At 46.0% G+C, this 17,655-nt stretch overlaps 2 protein-coding genes across 3 annotated transcripts in view; one reads left to right on the top strand and one right to left on the bottom strand.

Moving 5' to 3' along the window:
* The first annotated feature begins 1,840 nt into the window (after positions 1–1,840).
* The window catches only part of Npl (N-acetylneuraminate pyruvate lyase), a 29,523-nt gene continuing 13,708 nt past the window's right edge, over positions 1,841–17,655 (top strand). For both annotated transcript variants that reach the window (XM_051147589.1, XM_051147588.1), the window contains exons 1-5: positions 1,841–1,980; positions 7,389–7,462; positions 9,038–9,125; positions 10,742–10,799; positions 14,358–14,433. In XM_051147589.1, the coding sequence (XP_051003546.1) occupies positions 1,913–1,980; positions 7,389–7,462; positions 9,038–9,125; positions 10,742–10,799; positions 14,358–14,433 (364 nt within the window). In that variant the 5' untranslated portion in view covers positions 1,841–1,912. The remainder of the gene's footprint in view (positions 1,981–7,388; positions 7,463–9,037; positions 9,126–10,741; positions 10,800–14,357; positions 14,434–17,655) is intronic.
* On the bottom strand, positions 15,784–16,254 carry LOC127190535 (acyl carrier protein, mitochondrial-like). The gene has a single exon (XM_051147590.1). The coding sequence runs from the start codon at positions 16,249–16,251 to the stop codon at positions 15,784–15,786; it is 468 nt and encodes a 155-aa protein (XP_051003547.1). The 5' UTR covers positions 16,252–16,254.

Genomic DNA, 17,655 nt, shown 5'->3' with positions numbered 1-17,655 from the left:
CATGAGAAGGGCAGGAAAGGAGAAGGATGAGTTCCCAGTACGAAGATAGCAGAGTTTAGATGACTCAGGACCTCAGTAGACAAACGCCTATGTGCTGGGGAGAAGGCGCCAGCACAGGTGACTACCCCTACTAGACAGGACTTCGCGCACGGAGAGCACTGGGCATCTGCCGCCCCTCAACATGTGCCTGGCACAGCCGTCAAGCATGCTGTGTCAGTTCACTCATTCAACCCTAGTGTCCTCATCAAAGAGGGATAAATGGGTGGAGCCAGCAAAATGCAGTCTGACTCCAGGGCTACCCTCTGTCATCCTTCCGGTATGGAAAGGAGAGAACTTGAGAGGCTAAGATGGCAGTTCACTTTGGGTATCTTGAGCTAAGATCACTGTAGGAGTACCAGATGGAGACGTGCGGCAGGCATTTCCCAGGATGCTTTTTTCCTCTGTTGGATCTTCTACATTAGTATGGGCAGAGTCACTCTGCCCGACGCAAAGGTCCATCAGTCCCAAAGGAAATGAGGTTGCTGCTCCAGGAGCAAGTACCTATCAGGGAAATCACCATCGTCTACAGTCTCTCATTTAGTCCTCGCACATGCATTGAAAACTAGGTGTTAGCCAGGCATGGTGGCGCACACCTTTAATCCCAGCACTCAGGAGGCAGAGGCAGGTGGATCTCTGTGAGTTCGAGGCCAGCAAGTCTAGGACAGCCAAGACTACACAGAGAGACCCTGAAACAAACAAACAAACAACAACAAAAAGACCCAGGTGTTAGCTGGGGGTGTGGCTAGGTTGTTTAAGTACCTACCATGCACAAAAGCCAGGGCTCCATCCTGAACAACAAAATACGTTCCTCTGGTGGCCTTAAACGTTCAGTTTACAAACAGGTTGGATATAGTGGCACACACCAGTAATCCCGGAGAGACAGAAAGCCGGAGTTCAAGATCACCCTCTGCTACATAGCGAAAGGAGAGGCCAGTATGGCTAACAAAGACCTTGCCTCAGAAACACAAAAGCAAAAAGCTGACAACCTGAGTTAGATTTCTAGCATCCACATGGTGAGAGGAAAAAACTGGTTCCCACAAGTTGTCCTCTGACCTCTGCACCTCTGCTGTAGTACGTGTGTGCCCATACGCCTAGACACATACACAATAAATAAATGTTGAAATGAAAAGAGACTCCCTCCCCCCCGCAAAAAAAAGCCTAGAGAAGCTGCAAAGTAAGTAACTCAAATGTAGAATAGCAGAGGATACTTAGTTGAATGATAGTTAATGATTCATCAAAACCTCTAAGTGCTGGGTTTTAGTGGGACTCCAGCTTACAATATGAATAGAAAAAAGGATTCTGGGACTGGAGAGATGGCTCAGCTGTTCAGAGCACTGGCTGCTCTTCCAGAGGACAGGGGTTCAATTCCCAGCACCCACCTGGCAGCTCACAACTGTCTATAACTCCAGTTCCAGGGGATCTGGCAGCGCCACACAGACATGCAGGCAGCAGCACACCAATGCATGTAAAAATAAGTCAATCTTGAAAGAAAAGAAAGAGAAGAGTGCCTTCTCTCTTGCCTATTTCCAGCTTAAGTCATAGCAACCTTAGCCCTCTGAGGCCCCTGAGTGACGTTGCAGCCTGCTCCTGGGTCTCCTGGCTTTGATTCCTACTCCTGAGGTCTGGTTTCTCCAGCTCTCTAGGTAGCTAAAGTGGAAGGCCTTCCAGATAGTATTTTCCCAGGCCCACACTCTTTCTGTCTTACGGGTTGCCCACCAATTCAACCCAAAAGGGTTACATTCGGTCTCCTTGCTCTGGGTGCTTCTGTGTTGCAAGCTTATTTTACAATTCTAAACTGGGAGTTTGGCCATTCGTTGGCATTCCTTGAAGAAAGAGTAATGGCAGTGTATTTTCCAGACCTTCCAGCGCCTCCATGGCCTTCCCTAAAAAGAGACTCCGAGGTCTTGTTGCTGCCACCATCACTCCAATGACTGAGAATGGGTAAGTTTCTCTGGGGGCTGTTCCCACTCACTGAAAAGGTCAGACGGTCCTGGGGTGGCTTTACCACGCTGTAGCTTCTGCAGTGAGCCAGAAAAAGTCAGAAGAGAGTTGGCCATCATCGTGATGAAAAAGGAAGGGAGAAGGAAGTTCTCCGAGATCCAGCCCGTGGAGTGAGAGGAGAACCCTGTCTTAGCTGAGTACCATCCTGGTCCCTCTAGGGAATTCCTGTCACTTTGGACATTTGCATCATTGAGTGCCTGGCGGGTGTGGCCCACTGAAGATAGAGTCTGTGCTTGGGTTTGATCCACGGAACTCACCTCAAAAAAAAAAAAAAAAGGGAGGGGTGGGGAGAGTGTGGAAGAAGTGGCTTAGCTGGGAATGTGCTTGCTGCCCAAACATGAGGGCCCAGGTGCAGATCACCAACATCTGTGTAAACATCGGGAAATGCCAGTATTGCAGAGATAGAGACAGGAGGATCCCTCGGGCTTGCTGACAAGCCTGTCTGTCCGAATCGGTGAGCTCCAGGTTCAGTTTAGATATTGCCTCCAAAAAATATCAATAAAGCAGAGAGCAATTGAGGAAGACACAGGAAGTTAGCTTCCAGCCTTCATATATTTGTATACACATGTAAACATGTACCCACACCCATGTACACTCAGAAACACATCCAGATCGCATTACACACAATCATCAAAATACACACACACACACACACACACACGCACACACACACACGCACACACGCTACACATAGAAAACAAAGCAGGCTGTCCACAGAAGTCTTAGGGTTTCTATTGCTCTGGTGGCACCATGACCAAAAGCAAATTGAGAGGGAAAGGGTTTATTTGGCTCACTCTTCATATCACAGTCATCAAAGGTTGTGAGAGCAGACACTGAAACAAGGCAGAAGCTGATGCAGAGGCCATGGAGCAGTGCTGCTTACTGCCTTATTTCCCCTGGCTTGCCCAGCCTGCCCAGAACCACCTGCACAGGGGATGGCACCACCCACAATGGGCTGGCCCTTCCCACGTTATGAAACTGTACTACAGACTTGCCTATAGGCAAATCTTTTGGATTTTGCTTGTTTAGGGGTTTGGTTTCGGTTTTGGTTTCTAGTGAGACAGGGTCTCACTAATAGCTCTGGCTGTCCTGGAACTCACTATGTAGGCCAGGCTAGCCTTGAACTCATCAACTACCTCTGCCTCCCAAGAGCTGGGATTAAAGGCCCAGCTTTGTTATAGACAAATTTTATGGAGGCTTTTTTTTTTTTTTTTCAAGTCCTTCCTCCCAAATGACTTCAGCTTGTGTCAAGTTGACATACAAGTACGGGGAGGAGGAGCAGCGTTTTTGGAAGCACCGTGAAAGGGGAAGGCATCATCAAGGTGGGCTCACCAGGCATCTTTCCGGTCTCATTTAGAAACTAGTTAAATGTTGGGAGGTGGGTGGGGAAGAAGGAAGAGAGACAGCAGAGGTAGCAGCGGATGCTGGCTGAGTGAGCATTTCTCATGCAGGTGTCTTGACTTCCAGAGGTAGGTTGTGGCAACCTCTCCGCTTGCATGATCAGATAAGGGCCATGCCCCATACATGATTATGTGCTATACGTACCTTCCCCTTGGTCGCTGGACACAAGGGGAGCGGACACTTCCCCCATCTGAACGCTATGGGCCCATTGGAGGTGAATTCTGGCTTCTTTAAACTTCCTCCTGTAAGAAAAAAGTTATTATCACCATACCTACATTGCAGACTGATGAGCATTAAGGAAGCTAATCCTTACAACAGTGCTTGGTCACTGCAGTTAGGACAACAGGTTTGAATTGTCACTGTGGGAAGGGACAAGGATAAGAGGAAGATGGGCCAATTAATATGCCTTTCTTTTCTCTTCTTGTTTTGTTTTGTTTTGTTTTTCAGACAGGGTTTCTCTGTGCAGCCCTGGTTATCCTAGAACTCACTCCTTAGGCTGGATCCACCTGTCTGTCTGCACTCCCACTGCCTGGCTAATACTCCTTCTTAAAAGTACTCCTCCTCCTCCTCTTCCTCTTCCTCCTCCTCCTCTTCCTCCTCCTCCTCTTCCTCCTCCTCCTCCTCCTCCTCCTCCTCCTCTTCTTCTTCTTCTTCTTCTTCTTCTTCTTCTTCTTCTTCTTCTTCTTCTTCTTCAAGACAGAGTTTCTCTGTGTAGCCCTAGCTGCCCACCCAGCTAAAGGGCCTTTCTTTAGGGAGTTGGATTCCTGAATTTGTAAACCTAAGAATTTTCAATTGTCATTCAAAGGTGGCCACAGCACAGTTCCCTTAGTTATTTGGAGCCCAAGACTTCCAAGATGTATGAAAAGCATCCAAAAAAAAAAAAAAGAAAAGAAAAGCATCCATCCTTCCTGGAGCTAACGTGCTAGTTAGGCCACTCTGCTGGTGACAATCTTTTCTTTCTCTTTTTCTGTTACTTCTCCCTTTCCAGAACTCCTGGGAAAGGCTGAAGTCAGCTCTTTCTCAATGCATCAGCCTCTTGTTGGGTAGATAAGCAAGAGACATGTGACTGCATGACCAGGCTGGACTTACTTCCTGCTGCAGAGCAAGAGAGCGTGTGTGGAACACAGCTCAGCACATTCCATCTGCTCCTTGCTACATTAACCTCTGGAGTGGCTTCTCCAAACAGCCTTACTTTTCATCTGGGACACTGAGAGCAGCTGTGTGTGGTTCCCTAGTCTGCTGTTATCTGGAAGCACAGACCCAAAGGACTAGAGATGATTAGCAGGTCTCTGGAGCCAAGGATGTGCACACCTGTGAGTCCAGCTCTTGGGAGAGAGAGGCGAGAGAATCAGTTGAAGCACCCCCCCCCCCCTCCTTAACTACTCAGCGAGGGTAGGGGCAGCCTGAGGTATGTTAACTTTTCTTTCTGTCATCATCGCTTGCTCCATTAAAATACTCTTACAGGGCCTAGAGAGATGGCTCAGTGGTTAAGGCACTGGCTGTTCGTCCAAGAGGACCTGGTTTAAAGTCCTAGCACCCACATGGTAGCTTACAACACTCTGTAGCCCCAGTCCCGGGCATCTGACCTCTTCTGGCCTTTAAAGGCACCAGGGATGTGTGTGGTGCATGGTGCATGCAGGCAAACACCCATACATGTTAAATAAATAAATTTAAAAGAAATTAAAGCAAACCAGACCACTTGTATATATACAGAAAGTGTAGAGCACCCAGGAGAAAGTGAGCATTGACCAATTTAGCCACAGTTAAAATCTGCCCCTCTAGCCAGGTGTGGTAGCACTGGGGGAGGGGAGGAAGGGTGTGGGCAGAGGCAGGATCTCTGAGTTCAAGCCCAGACTGGTCTACAGAGTACAGCTAAGGCTACACAGAAAAACACTTTAATCCCAGGGGGATCTCTGTGATTTTTGAGACTAGCTTGGTCTACAAAGTGAGTCCAGGACAGCCAGGGCTACACAGAAAGGAAGAACCAAAAAATAAAATACATTAAATAAGTAAATAAAGAAATAAAAATCTGCCCTTCTGACATGTTTCCAAAACCTTAGATAGAAAGAAAGGGTGCATGGGGTTTGAGCCACAGTAGAGAGAACCCTCCCCTCGCGGCCTTAAAACTGCCTCTCAGCACCCCTTTTCCTGAGTGTAGGCCAAACTGTCTCCCCTCTGCACTATAGGGAGTCACTGCCCATAATGCAGTCTTCGCTCTTAGTGTCTTTTCCTTTCATCTCGAAATCTGCCCCTTTGTTTTCATTCCCTCTGCTGGAATACCCTGTGATGTCTGTTTTCTAGATACATTAGGGGTTATTGTTTGTTTAAGAAATAGAATAAGTAACGATGAAAAGAATGGTAATAAGGCTAAACCCGAAAGCCTAAGTGACAGCCAAGTAGCTCTCTGTGTTCTTGGCAGTGTAACCAAGGTTCTGCAACAGCGAGCCCAGACATGCCAGTTTCCCTTTGAATTTTACACGCTCTGTCATCCATTCTCCCAACCTTAATTTTTCTTTTTCTTTTCTACTTTTCTTTTTGTTTTTTTTTTTTCTTTCTTTCTTTCTTCTGTTGGTTTTGTTTTTGACACAGGGTCTCTCTGTATAGCCCTGACTACATAGCTCACTATGTAGAGCAGGCTGGCCTTGCTCTCAGACATCCACTTGCCTCTGTCTCCCAAGTGCTGAGATTATCATCATCATCACTGCCCGGTGCCACCTTAGTCTTTCATATTGGTGGGCCATTTAATGCAGATTTTTAAGGCCATTTATCAATTTTTTTAAGCCTCAGATCTTCCCAAGGTCATTGTGCTTCAGACTGAAAAGTACAGACAGATCCCACGGGGAGCTTGGGGTTTTTTTTTTTCTTTTTTTTTTTTTTTTTTTTTAAAACAATCTTTTAAAGATTTTGTCTATTTTATGTATATGAGTACTCTATTTGCATGTACACCTACATGCCAGGAAAGGGCATTAGATCAATTTATAGATGGCTGTGAGCCACCATGTGGTGCTGAGAATTGAACTCAGGCTCTCTGGAAACCGGCTGAGCCATCTCTCCAGCCCCTGAGGAGCTTGTCAAAATGCAGATTCCCAGCCAGTTCTTATAGACCATGCTGGCAATGTCAGCAGTTGAGAAGCTGAGGCAGGAACATCAGGAGTTCAAGGCCAGCTGCAGTCAAGCCTGCGCTACATGAGACCCTGTAACTGGACATAATGGATTCACATCTTACTGAGAGAGCTCAGATAGGACATAAAAGAGTGAAGGCCAGGAGAATGTGGGAGTTATTTCCAAAACAGCGCTCTCTGCCACCAAAGGAAGCATGAGGCTTTGAGGGAAGGACTCTGGACATTTAGTCCTAGGCATGTTTTAAAATAAAAGATGGTAGAAACATTTGGAGGCATGCTAAAAGAAAGGACGAAAGCAACAGAAATGCCTCTGGGGTCGCTCAGCTGCACCAGTAAAGAAAGGATGCTAGGCTGGTGAGAGGGCTGGGTGGGTAAAGGAACTTACCACACCCCAAACCTGATAATTTGGTTCAATCCCTGGGACCCACCTGATGGGCAAAAAACAGACTCCCCAAAAGGGAGTGACTGCTACACACATGCTGTGACACACACACACACACCAAATATGCACTAGTGTTGTGCATATCAACTGATCTATATACCCATCCTTGGAGTAGATATTTAACAGTTATTAATATGAGCAGTTCATGAGCCAGGAATTGGTAGAATAATCATCTTTAAAAAAAAAAAAAAAGTGCAAACCTTTAATCCCAGCACTCGGGAGGCAGAGGCCGGCGGATCGCTGTGAGTTCAAGGCCAGCCTGGTCTACAAAGTGAGTCCAGGATGGCCAAGGCTACACAGAGAAACCCTGTCTCGAAAAACCAAAAAAAAAAAAAAAAAAAAGACTAAATGTGCATTATTCCATATTTTCCTCTGTCTTATAGAGAAATCAACTTTCCTGTAATTGGTCAGTATGTGGATTACCTGGTGAAAGAACAGGGAGTGAAGAACGTTTTCGGTAAGTCATCTTGAGATTTCCCTCTATGTGTCTCAGGCCTTAGCAAGTAGTAGATCTCACCTGACTAGGAGGTTCAGCAAGTTCAGGACAGCAAGGACTATGCAGAGAAACTCTGTCTCCGAAAAACAAAAAAATAACAAACAACAAAACAAAAAAAGAGTATCTCATTTGGCAGTGTACCAACAAATAGTTTTTTCCCCCACTTAGAGACAAAACTCTATGGTTTAGAGAGTCTTGAGGTCATGCAACCAAGAGAGGAAAGAATAACAACAAACCCTTGAGTAATGTCTTAGCCCGGCGTGGTGGCGCACGCCTTAATCCCAGCACTCAGGAGGCACAGGCAGCGGATCTGTGAGTTCAAGGCCAGCCAGGGCTACACAAAGAAATCTTGTCTCAGGGGAAAATAAATGTCCACTTGTTCTTTTCTGAAGGAAAACCGAGAAGCAGGGGAGATGAAGGGAGAACATTTACAAGGGCTTTTAAAATTACAAAAATGAAAACAATAAATAAATAATAAAACTTAAAATAAATTTTTTGTTTGGTTTTGGGGTTTTTGGATTTTTGTTTGGTTTTGGTTTTGGTTTTTTTTGTTGTTTCTTTGTTTGTTTGTTTTTTGGTTTTTCAAGACAGGGTTTCTCTATATAACCACTCTGGCTATCCTGGACTCACTTTGTAGACCAGGCTGGGCTCACAGAGATCCGCCTGCCTCTGCCCGCCAAGTGTTGGGATTAAAGGCATGCACCACCACCGCCCAACTGATAATAAAATTTTTAATAATAAAAAATAAAAGTTAAGCCAATGTAGTAGCATGCACCTATAATCCAAGCATTTAAGAAGGTGAGGCAGGAGGTTCATAAGAACAACCTAGGATACAATGCAAGTCTCTGCCTTAAAAATACATACATGCGTACGTACGTACGTACATACATACATACATACATACATACATACATACATACATAAAATAAGGCAAAACAAAAAACTAGGGCCAGGCAGTGGTACCATACACACTTAATCTCAGCACTCAGGAGGCAGAGGCAGGGGAATCTCTCTGAGACCAAGGCCAAGCAAAACAAAAGCAAACAATGGGCTGGACAGATGGTTCAGTGGTTAGTGGTTCCGACTCTTGCTGCTCTTGCAGAGGACCTGGGTTTGCTTCCCAGCACCCACATCAGCCTCCCACAAGCACCTATAATATAACCCCAGCTCCAAGAGATACAACACACTCTTCTGGCTTCCTTCGGCACATACATACATGGACACACATAAATAGAAATAATGATCTTTTTAAAATTCTCATCTGTCCCTAATGGCAAAGAGAGATTTACAACCACAAGTCACAGTTGATCTTTCCACTACTTTTGGCTAGAGAAGGTAGAAAAAGACCAAGTCTGAAGTAAAAATGGACAAGTGGTACTTCCCCTGCTCCCCCCCCCCCACCCCACCTCCAGCTCTGTTTATTCATTGTGCACTTTCCTGTCAAGCAGGAGTTTCAGATCCTACACTTCCAGACTTAGGGTTGGAGGAACAAAAGGCCTTGGCTGATCACACTGACTGGCTCTTTGTTTAAAACAGTGAATGGCACCACAGGAGAAGGCCTGTCCCTGAGTGTCTCTGAACGCCGCCAGGTCGCAGAGGAGTGGGTGACACAAGGGAGGAACAAGTGAGTAACTGTGCTGGGGGGGGGGGGTGTGATTCATGGGCAAGATCTATACTGAGCAAGGCTCTCCCCACTGTCCCAGTCCTGTCACCTCCTCCACACTTGGCAACAAGCATCCTTTCCTGCTCTGTGGAAGGGAGGCCAAATCACAAAGCACACCTGCTCCCGGTCAGAAACTCCCTCTCACCCACCTGTCAGGCTAGTCTTCTCAGGGTCTCCTGACCTTGGGATGAAAGAGGAAGAGAGCAAGAAAGTCACTGGCTCTCCTGTGTACTGCTCCCCAACCCCTCCCCACACACACATACCCCATCTTGGTTGGGGTTTCTGTTGCTATGGTGAAACACCCTGACCACAGCAGCTTGGAGGGAAACAGTTTACTCAGCTTGTATGTCCACACCATAGTTCCTCACTGAGGGCAGCAGGAACCTGGAGGTCAGCAGAGGCATGGAGCAGTGTGCCTTGGAGGGTCGGTTTGCTTTCTTCCTTTCTTTTTGGTTTTTTGAGACAAGGTCTCTCTATATAACCCTGACTGTCCTGTAACTCACTATGTAGACCAGGCTGGCTTTGAACTCACAGAGACCCACCTGCCTCTGCTTCCCACACGCTGAGATTAAAGGTGGGCCACCTTGCATGTTTTTGGTTTGGTTTGGGTTTTTTGTTTGTTTGTTTGTTTTTTGGTTTTTCCAGACAGGGTTTCTCTAAGTAACAGAGCCCTGGCTGTCCTGGACTCACTTTGTAGACCAGGCTGGCCTCGAACTCACTGAGATCCACCTGCCTCTGCCTTCCTGAGGGCTGGGATCACAGGCTCCTTGCTTCCTTTCTAAGGCGTGGTCTCTCTGTTTTAGTTTAACATTTTCTTTTTCTAGCCTCCTGCAGGATTATAATTATACTGTCTTTATGTGAGGGTTCTCTTTCTTTCAGTCCTGGGATGTGTTTCTGTGGCGGTGGGAAGGCTGGTTCTAGCGGAGCAAGGGAAGCTGTGAGGTCCAATAATGCAAAAACTGGTAGCTGAAGTTTCCTTTGTTGGATAGGGAAAGGAAGTCTCCCCCTGCTGTCTCAGCTTTGGGAAGTTGAGGTCAACCTTCCCTCTTCCTACAGAAGATTATTCTTTTCCTCTGTGGTTTGCCTATTTTTCATTTCTTTTTTTTTTTTTAAAGATGTTCTTTTTTATTTATTCATTTTATTTTTTGAGTGTTTTACATATATGTATATATGTATACCATTTATGGACAATTTACTTGCTACGTAACATAAATTATCTTCATGTTTTCTTTTTTTCTTTCTTTCTTTTTTTTTTTTTTTTTTGCTTGGCTGTCCTGGACTTGCTTTGTAGACCAGGCTGGCCTAGAATTCACAGTGACCTGTCTGCCTCTGCCTCCTAAATGCTGGGGTTAAAGGAGCATGCCGCTGAGCCTGCCTTATTTTCATGCATTCTTGACTAGTATTGGAGTTTGTGGGTTTTATGCGCACGCACATAAACACCTGTGCCATGGCATGTGTACGGAGGCCAAAGAACAACTTACTATTAAGCTAACTGTTAAGCCAGCACAAATCAGGATGGTGCAGCCTTTCTGTGTTCTTCTAAACACCAGGTGATTCGCACTGCTTGTCTTCTGCAGGTTGGACCAGGTGTTGATTCATGTGGGAGCACTGAGCTTGAAAGAGTCACAAGAACTGGTAAGGCTGTGAGTCCCTCTGTGAGGAGACTATTTGGGGGGAACCTCCATTTCTATGCTACAATTAAATACCAATCCTGAATTTGGCTGGAGGAGATCAAGTGAGGGGCCGCTGGAGCAGGCACGGGGCCCTGGAAAGGCTGTAACTCAAAAGACTGCCAACTGGAGGACAAGAGTCAAAAGAACTTCCTCCCAGAGGGTGGATATCCATGCAGCTGAGTCTGCAGAGCTTGAGCCAGCATCCGTATTTTCTGCAAAGTGAAGGGCAATGCCATCTGCTGGACAGAAGGGGAATAGGAAATGGGGCTAGCCTGGAAAGTGGGGTTCTTCAGAGGTTCAAAACCAAAACTGTAAACCGGAAGCACATCAGATGAGCTCTTATGGTCCACAGAACGGTAGAAACTATCTCGACACAGCCCTCAGCTAGGACACAAGATCAAGAATGCACACTCAGGAGGTGGAGGCAGATCACTGTGAGTTCCAGGACAGCCTGGTCTACAAAGTGAGTCTAGGATAGCCAAGGCTACACAGAGAAACCCTGTCTCAAAAAAAAAAAAAAAAAAAAAGCTGTGAGTTCCAGCCAGGGATGTTACACAGAGAAACTCTGTAATCCCAGCACCCAAGAGGCAGAGGCAGGCAGATCTCTGAGTTTCAAGGACAGCAGAGTGAGTTCCAGGACAGCCAGGCCTACACAGAGAAACCCTGTCTTGAAAACAAACAAACATGGCTACAGCGCATATAAATAACCCCAGCCTTAGGGCAGCTCTCAGCCAGACCAGCCCAAGGAATGAGCTTCATGTACCCGAATTGAATCCAAGCCTTCCAGGCCAGCCAGGACCACACAGTGAGGTCAGGTCTCAAAAATAATAACCCACAAGTTGTTCTCTGACCCCATATGTGTGCCCACATGCATATACACACATAAAATAAATACTTAAGGATAATAATATTGTTGTGTCCTGTGGGAAGGACACAGCTGAACATTCATGCTGTGGAGAGGATCATGAATGTCATCGTTTGGTGCAGGGATGAGCTCCTAAAATATCAATAATGGGAAGCCACAGTACTGGTGTCTGCTTAGCTAGCTCCCTCCTGAGCCTTAAACAGTCACCATCACCTGCTCCCTCTTGGCATTTCCTTTTCTCAACTCTCAGCTAAGGTTGCTTTTCTTAAACAGAGTAGTGACTAAATGGTTCACACACAGTGCATGCTGGTCCTGGACTGATGTCCACACTGATCTCTGAACTATATCCGGAACTTCTCTTTTTAATCCCATGATTGATTACAGTGGAACGGTTTTATTTGTTTGTTAATGCTGGAGACTAAATGTAGGAACCTGCACTTTCCAGACACGTGCTCTTCTATTGAGCTAAATCCCCGTCCTCATGCAAAAGAGTTCATTATATCTGCTAGATGCTGATGTTCTTGGTTGGTTTTTGGTTTTGGTTATTCGAGACAGGGTTTCTCTTGTAGTCTTGGCTGTCCCTGACTTTGTAGACCAGGCTGGCCTTGAACTCAGAGATCAACCTACCTCTGCCTCCCTAGTGCTGGGATTAAAGACATGCACAACCACACCCAGCCTGGTGTTGATGTTCTTAGCTTACTGTCTCCAAACAAGCCCTTTTCCTTTCTGGTTATGGGATGTGGGCTGAAACAATCAGTAAGCATATGCTGAGTCCCGTTGTGTCCTGTACACAGCTTGGACACAAGGCCGAACAGGATCTGTCCCCCAGGCACGAACCCTGGAACTGGACGACTGTCACCTAGTACAACTGTCTTGCAGTATAATAGGTTTAGGCCACACGTGGCTGCATATAACTGTTCCCATCACTAGTGAGGGGAAGGCAGGAGGATCCAAGTTCAAAGCTGCCTTGCTACTTAACTAAGATAGATTTAAAATGTTAGGGGCTGGGATTCTGAGATCAATTCCCAGCACTCACATGGCAGCTCACAACTGTAATTCCGGTTCCTGTGTATTAGGCACCTTCATCTGGCTTCCCTGGGCACCAGGCACACATGGGGTGCACAGGTCTGCATGTAAACAAAACACTTACATACCACAAAATAATAAAATAAATAAATAAAATAAAAATGTTTTAAGTGTTATAAATGCCCACAGAGAGGAAACGTCCTCCCTGCCCCCGCCTCCAGGCATTTTGAAGAAGCTGTGAAAGCATAGTGCTGTGTGTCGTTTGTGATATACGTGATCTTTTTCTTCTTAACCTTTCTCAACCACATTCCCAGTCTGTAATGGCAACTTAAAATATTAGTGTTATACCATCATCCCAAGGGAAAGATAATAATATCATTGAGTAGGCAGAACAGTGGAAAAGAAATTATACATGCAAGTTTCTCAGTTAACAGTTGTAGAGAAACTGCTCACTTCTTAGCAAAGTGATTTTGGGGTGTGTGTGTGTGTGTGTGTGTGTGTGTGTGTGTGTGTACTGACTGAAATCCATCCACAGGCATGGTGGCTCACACCTTTAATCCCAGCACTCCAGAGGCAGAGGCAGGCATACATATTTCCGTGAGTTTGAGGCCAGCCTGGTCTACAAACTGAGTCCAGGACAGCCAAGGCTTCACAGAGAAACCCTGTCTGGAAAAAGAGAAAAAGAAAAATCTAAAGCAAGCAAAGAATATCCTAGGTGGCTGGAAAGATGGTTAAGAGTGCTGGCTGCTCTTCCAGAGAACCCAGGTTTGATTCCCAGCACCCACATGGAAGCTGACTACTGCCAGCTCCAGGGGATCTGACACCCGCTTCTGGTCTCTGTGGATGGCTCTGTACAAACACACATAAGTAAAAATAAATCTTTTTTTTTTTTTTTTAAATCAATGAGAATAAAACAAGAGGAACCGGTGAGATGGCTCGGTGAGCAGAAGTACTTGGAAAAATAAAATTAAGCCCTCAGCCTACCTGACCCAGGTGTCTCTGCTTTGCAGCCTGTGACACTCCTGGCAAAGATGTTTTAATCCAGTGGTTCTCAGCCTGTGGATTAAGACCCCCCCCCACCTCCTTGGGAGAGGATCAACAGACCTTTCACAGGGGTAGACTAAGACCACCGGAAAGCATGGATATTTACATCATGACTCATAACAGCGAAGTTGCAGTTCAGAAGTACCAATGAAAATTGTGTGGGGCTGGAGAGATGGCTCAACGGTTAAGAGCACTGACTGTTCTTCTGGAAGTCATGAGTTCAATTCCCAACAACCACATGGTGGCTCACAGCCATATATAATGTGATCTGATGCCCTCCTCTGGCCTACAGATATACATGCAGGCAGAGCTCTGTATACATAATAATAAATAAATCTTTAAAAAAAAGAAAAAGAAAATAATTGTGTGGTTGAGGGACATCACAGCACTGCCTGAAAACAGGCTGAGCACTGCCGTTTTCACTGAATTGGTTAATCTTTCCATTCTGGGCAGCGGGAGGGTTGGCTGTTGAATTTGAAGAAGTTCCTGAACTCCAGAGTCTGTGTGTATATGTAGGTTCTATGAGACTATAATCACTTACTTTATTAGGGTCTCTCTCTCTTTTTTTTTTTTTTCCTTATAAAGGCCCAGCATGCAGCAGAAATCGGAGCTGATGGCATTGCTGTCATTGCACCTTTCTTCTTCAAGTCACTGAACAAAGGTAAGGAAGGAAGTTGGTCTGAGTGTGCAGTGCTTTGTACTGTCCACCTCTTGCTTTCATGCAAAAATAACAATTCATTCATAAAGGCAAAGTCCTATAGACTAGGGGCATGACATTGTAATGGAGCATTGTTCACAACCATCCATACTGTGCTCTGACGCCCTCTACTGGCAAGCAGGTGTGCATGCAGATAGAGCACTCATACACATAAAATAAACAAATCTTTAAAAATAAACAAGTAATAGATAAATAAAACAGAGTTGATGAAATGAAAAGGGATCTCAACAAAATGTCCACTGAGTACTTGCGTTGCAGACACTAAGCTCTAGGATTCCAGGTTGGTGACACATGCCTGAAACCCCAGCCCTGAAGAGGTAAAGGCAGCAAAATCGGAAATTCAAAGGCATCTTCAGCTACCTGGGGAGTTTAAGGCCAGCCTAGTGTTCAATTCCACACCCAGGTGCCTATTTAACATATCAAAGCAAACCTGCCTGGTTCTCCCAGCTACCCTCAGCTCCTACCTGTTACAGGGTATGGCTGGCACACCCAGTCCTCCTGTAATGAACTCTCCAGCCCAGTGGCTGGGCTGCCTGGCCTCCAGAGGCTATTGCATATGTGATCAGGACATTTTACCTGCCCACCCCTTTTATTCTTTTGGCCTCCTTGGCTGCTGTGCCTGGCTCCCCTCTTTTCCTTCTCCTTTCCCTCCCCCTCTCCTCCCATGGCTCAGGGTCATGATCACTCCGCACTCTCCCAGGTGTGTCTGCTTCTGGCTATGCTCTCCACATAACTTTCTCCTCCACCATACTTAGGACCATCTGAGCCCTTCCCTTTCCATTTTAATTTCCTTTTTTTTTTTTTTTTTAATTTAATTCACCTAGGGTATATGATATCCTGATTTGGTGGACAGGGGTAGAAGGAGATATTTGTGCAGAGGATTAAAACCATAACTAAACCAGGTTTAATCCCAGCACTTGGAGGCAGAGGCAGGCAGATCTCTGTGAGTTCAAGGCCAGTCTGATCTACAGAGTGAGTCCAGGACAGCCAGGGCTGTTACACAGAGAAACCCTGTCTTGGAGGGGAAAACCATAACTAAACGCATAAATGGTCGTGAAATGTCACTGCTTGTTAGTAGATAGAAAACAATCACTCACAGGTAAGTAACCTACTTACTGATAGTTTGGGAGTTTAGAACGAACATTTTCTTTGTTTGTTTGTTTTGTAAGAGATTTACTTTGAAAGGGTAAAACACTCAGACAATTTAAATAAAAGTTCAAAAGAACCACGGTTGGTCAGCCACCATTGGTGTGTCCTCGGAGTCCTCTCAGTGAGGAAAGTGGCTCTGGTAATTTATTCATACACACCCTTCCTATCTGCAATGTCATCTACAATTTCTTGTGGACACATTAACTTCTCCGCACCTATAGCAGGGATTTCAAACCCAAATTCGTCTTCCATGGCCGTAATAATCTCCACTTGGTCCAAACTGTCTAAGCCCAGGTCCTTCATAAAGTGGGAATTTACTGAGAGCTTTTCCGGGTCAGTCTTGTAGAGTTTCAAGACATACAGAACTCTATCTTTGACCCCCTCTAATGTTAGTGGGGGTGCGTCACTGTACTGGCGGCACAAATGTGTGACCCTTCCAGGCACCTGCACGAGGGCCAAGGCAGGCTGCAGAGTTCCCGGTCTCCTGCGGATTCCCTCAGGACAGAAAGTGGTGCTGAGCGGCTGATACAAGGCCAGAGTGGGAAGTCGCGGTAGCGGCGCAAAGGCCATGGGCAGGCGGCAGACACAGGAGGAAAGGACACGAGCCGCCATGGCTACCCCAACCCAGAATCAGAACGAACATTTTCTTTTCATGCTGTTTTGCAATTTTTTTAAAAAAGATGAGCCGGAAGCCGGGCGTGGTGGTGCACGCCTTTAATCCCAGCCAGCACTCGGGAGGCAGAGGCAGGCAGATCGCTGTGAGTTCGAGGCCAGCCTGGTCTACAAAGCGAATCCAGGACAGCCAAGGCTACACAGAGAAACCCTGTCTCGGAAAAAAAAAAAAAAAAAAAGGTGAGCTGGGAGTAGTGGCACATGCCTTTAATCCCAGCACTCAGGAGGCAGAGGCAGGCGGATCACTGTGAGTTCAAGGCCAGCCTGATCTACAAAGCAAGTTCAGAACAGCCAAGGCTACCCAGAGAGACCCTGTCTCAAAAACCAAAAACAAACAAACAAACAAAAAATCAACGAGAACAACAAAACAAAAACAAACAAATAAAAAAAAAGTTGTGAAGCCGGGCGTGGTGGCGCACGCCTTTAATCCCAGCACTAGGGAGGCAGAGGCAGGTGGATCGCTGTGAGTTCGAGGCCAGCCTGGTCTACAAAGTGAGTCCAGGATGGCCAAGGCTACACAGAGAAACCCTGTCTCGAAAAACCAAAAAAAAAAAAAAAAAAAAAAAAAAAAAAAAAAAAAAAAAAGTTGTGTTGATTCATTATTATGAACACAGTGTTCTGCATGTGCACCTGCCGGCCAGAAGAGGGCACCAGATCTCATAGATGGTTGTGAGCCACCATGTGGTTTCTGGGAATTGAACTCAGGACCTTTGGAAGATCAGCCAGTGCTCTTAATCTCTGAGCCATCTCTCCAGCCCTGTTTTACAATTTTTTAACAATTTGGGTTTTGGTTGGTTGGTTTCTCAAGACAGGGTTTCTTTGGGATTAAAGACGTGGACCACCAGGCCTGGCTAACAATTTGTTTTTCTTTGGGTTTTGGTTTTTCAAGACAGGGATTCTCTGTGTAGCCGTGGCTGATCTGGACTCATTTTGTAGAGCAGGCTGGCCTCGAACTCACATTGATTCTCCTGCCTCTGCCTCCCGAGTGCTGGGATTAAAGGCATGCGCCACCATGCCCAGTGACAGGTTTTCATAGTATATGAAACTCTTGGGTCTGGTTTTCCTTTATTCCCTCGTGCTAGTGATACACCCAGGCCCTAGGTATGATGTGTATACACCTACCTACCGCCGAACTACAACCTCAGCCCCAAAGGGTATGTGTGCGCTTGTGGTAAGTGCGTGCGCTTGTGGCAAATGCATGCGGGCTTGCGTGTGTTTGTTCTCCGCATGTATGTCTAAAGTACATGCTTGCCTGGCGCCCTCAGAGACCAGAAGCTCCTCTGGGACTGACGTAATAGATGGCTGTGAGTTACTATGTAAGTGTAGAAATCAGACCTGGTTCTT

Source organism: Acomys russatus, chromosome 6, assembly GCF_903995435.1.
Source record: "Acomys russatus chromosome 6, mAcoRus1.1, whole genome shotgun sequence".
In the NCBI taxonomy this organism is placed as follows: domain Eukaryota; kingdom Metazoa; phylum Chordata; class Mammalia; order Rodentia; family Muridae; genus Acomys; species Acomys russatus.
Note: the sequence above shows the minus strand (reverse complement) of the source record. Positions and strands in the feature narration are given on the sequence as shown.

Excerpts from the sequence above, each read along its gene's own strand:
- LOC127190535 (XM_051147590.1), bottom strand. The coding sequence starts at position 16,251 with ATGGCGGCTCGTGTCCTTTCCTCCTGTGTCTGCCGCCTGCCCATGGCC.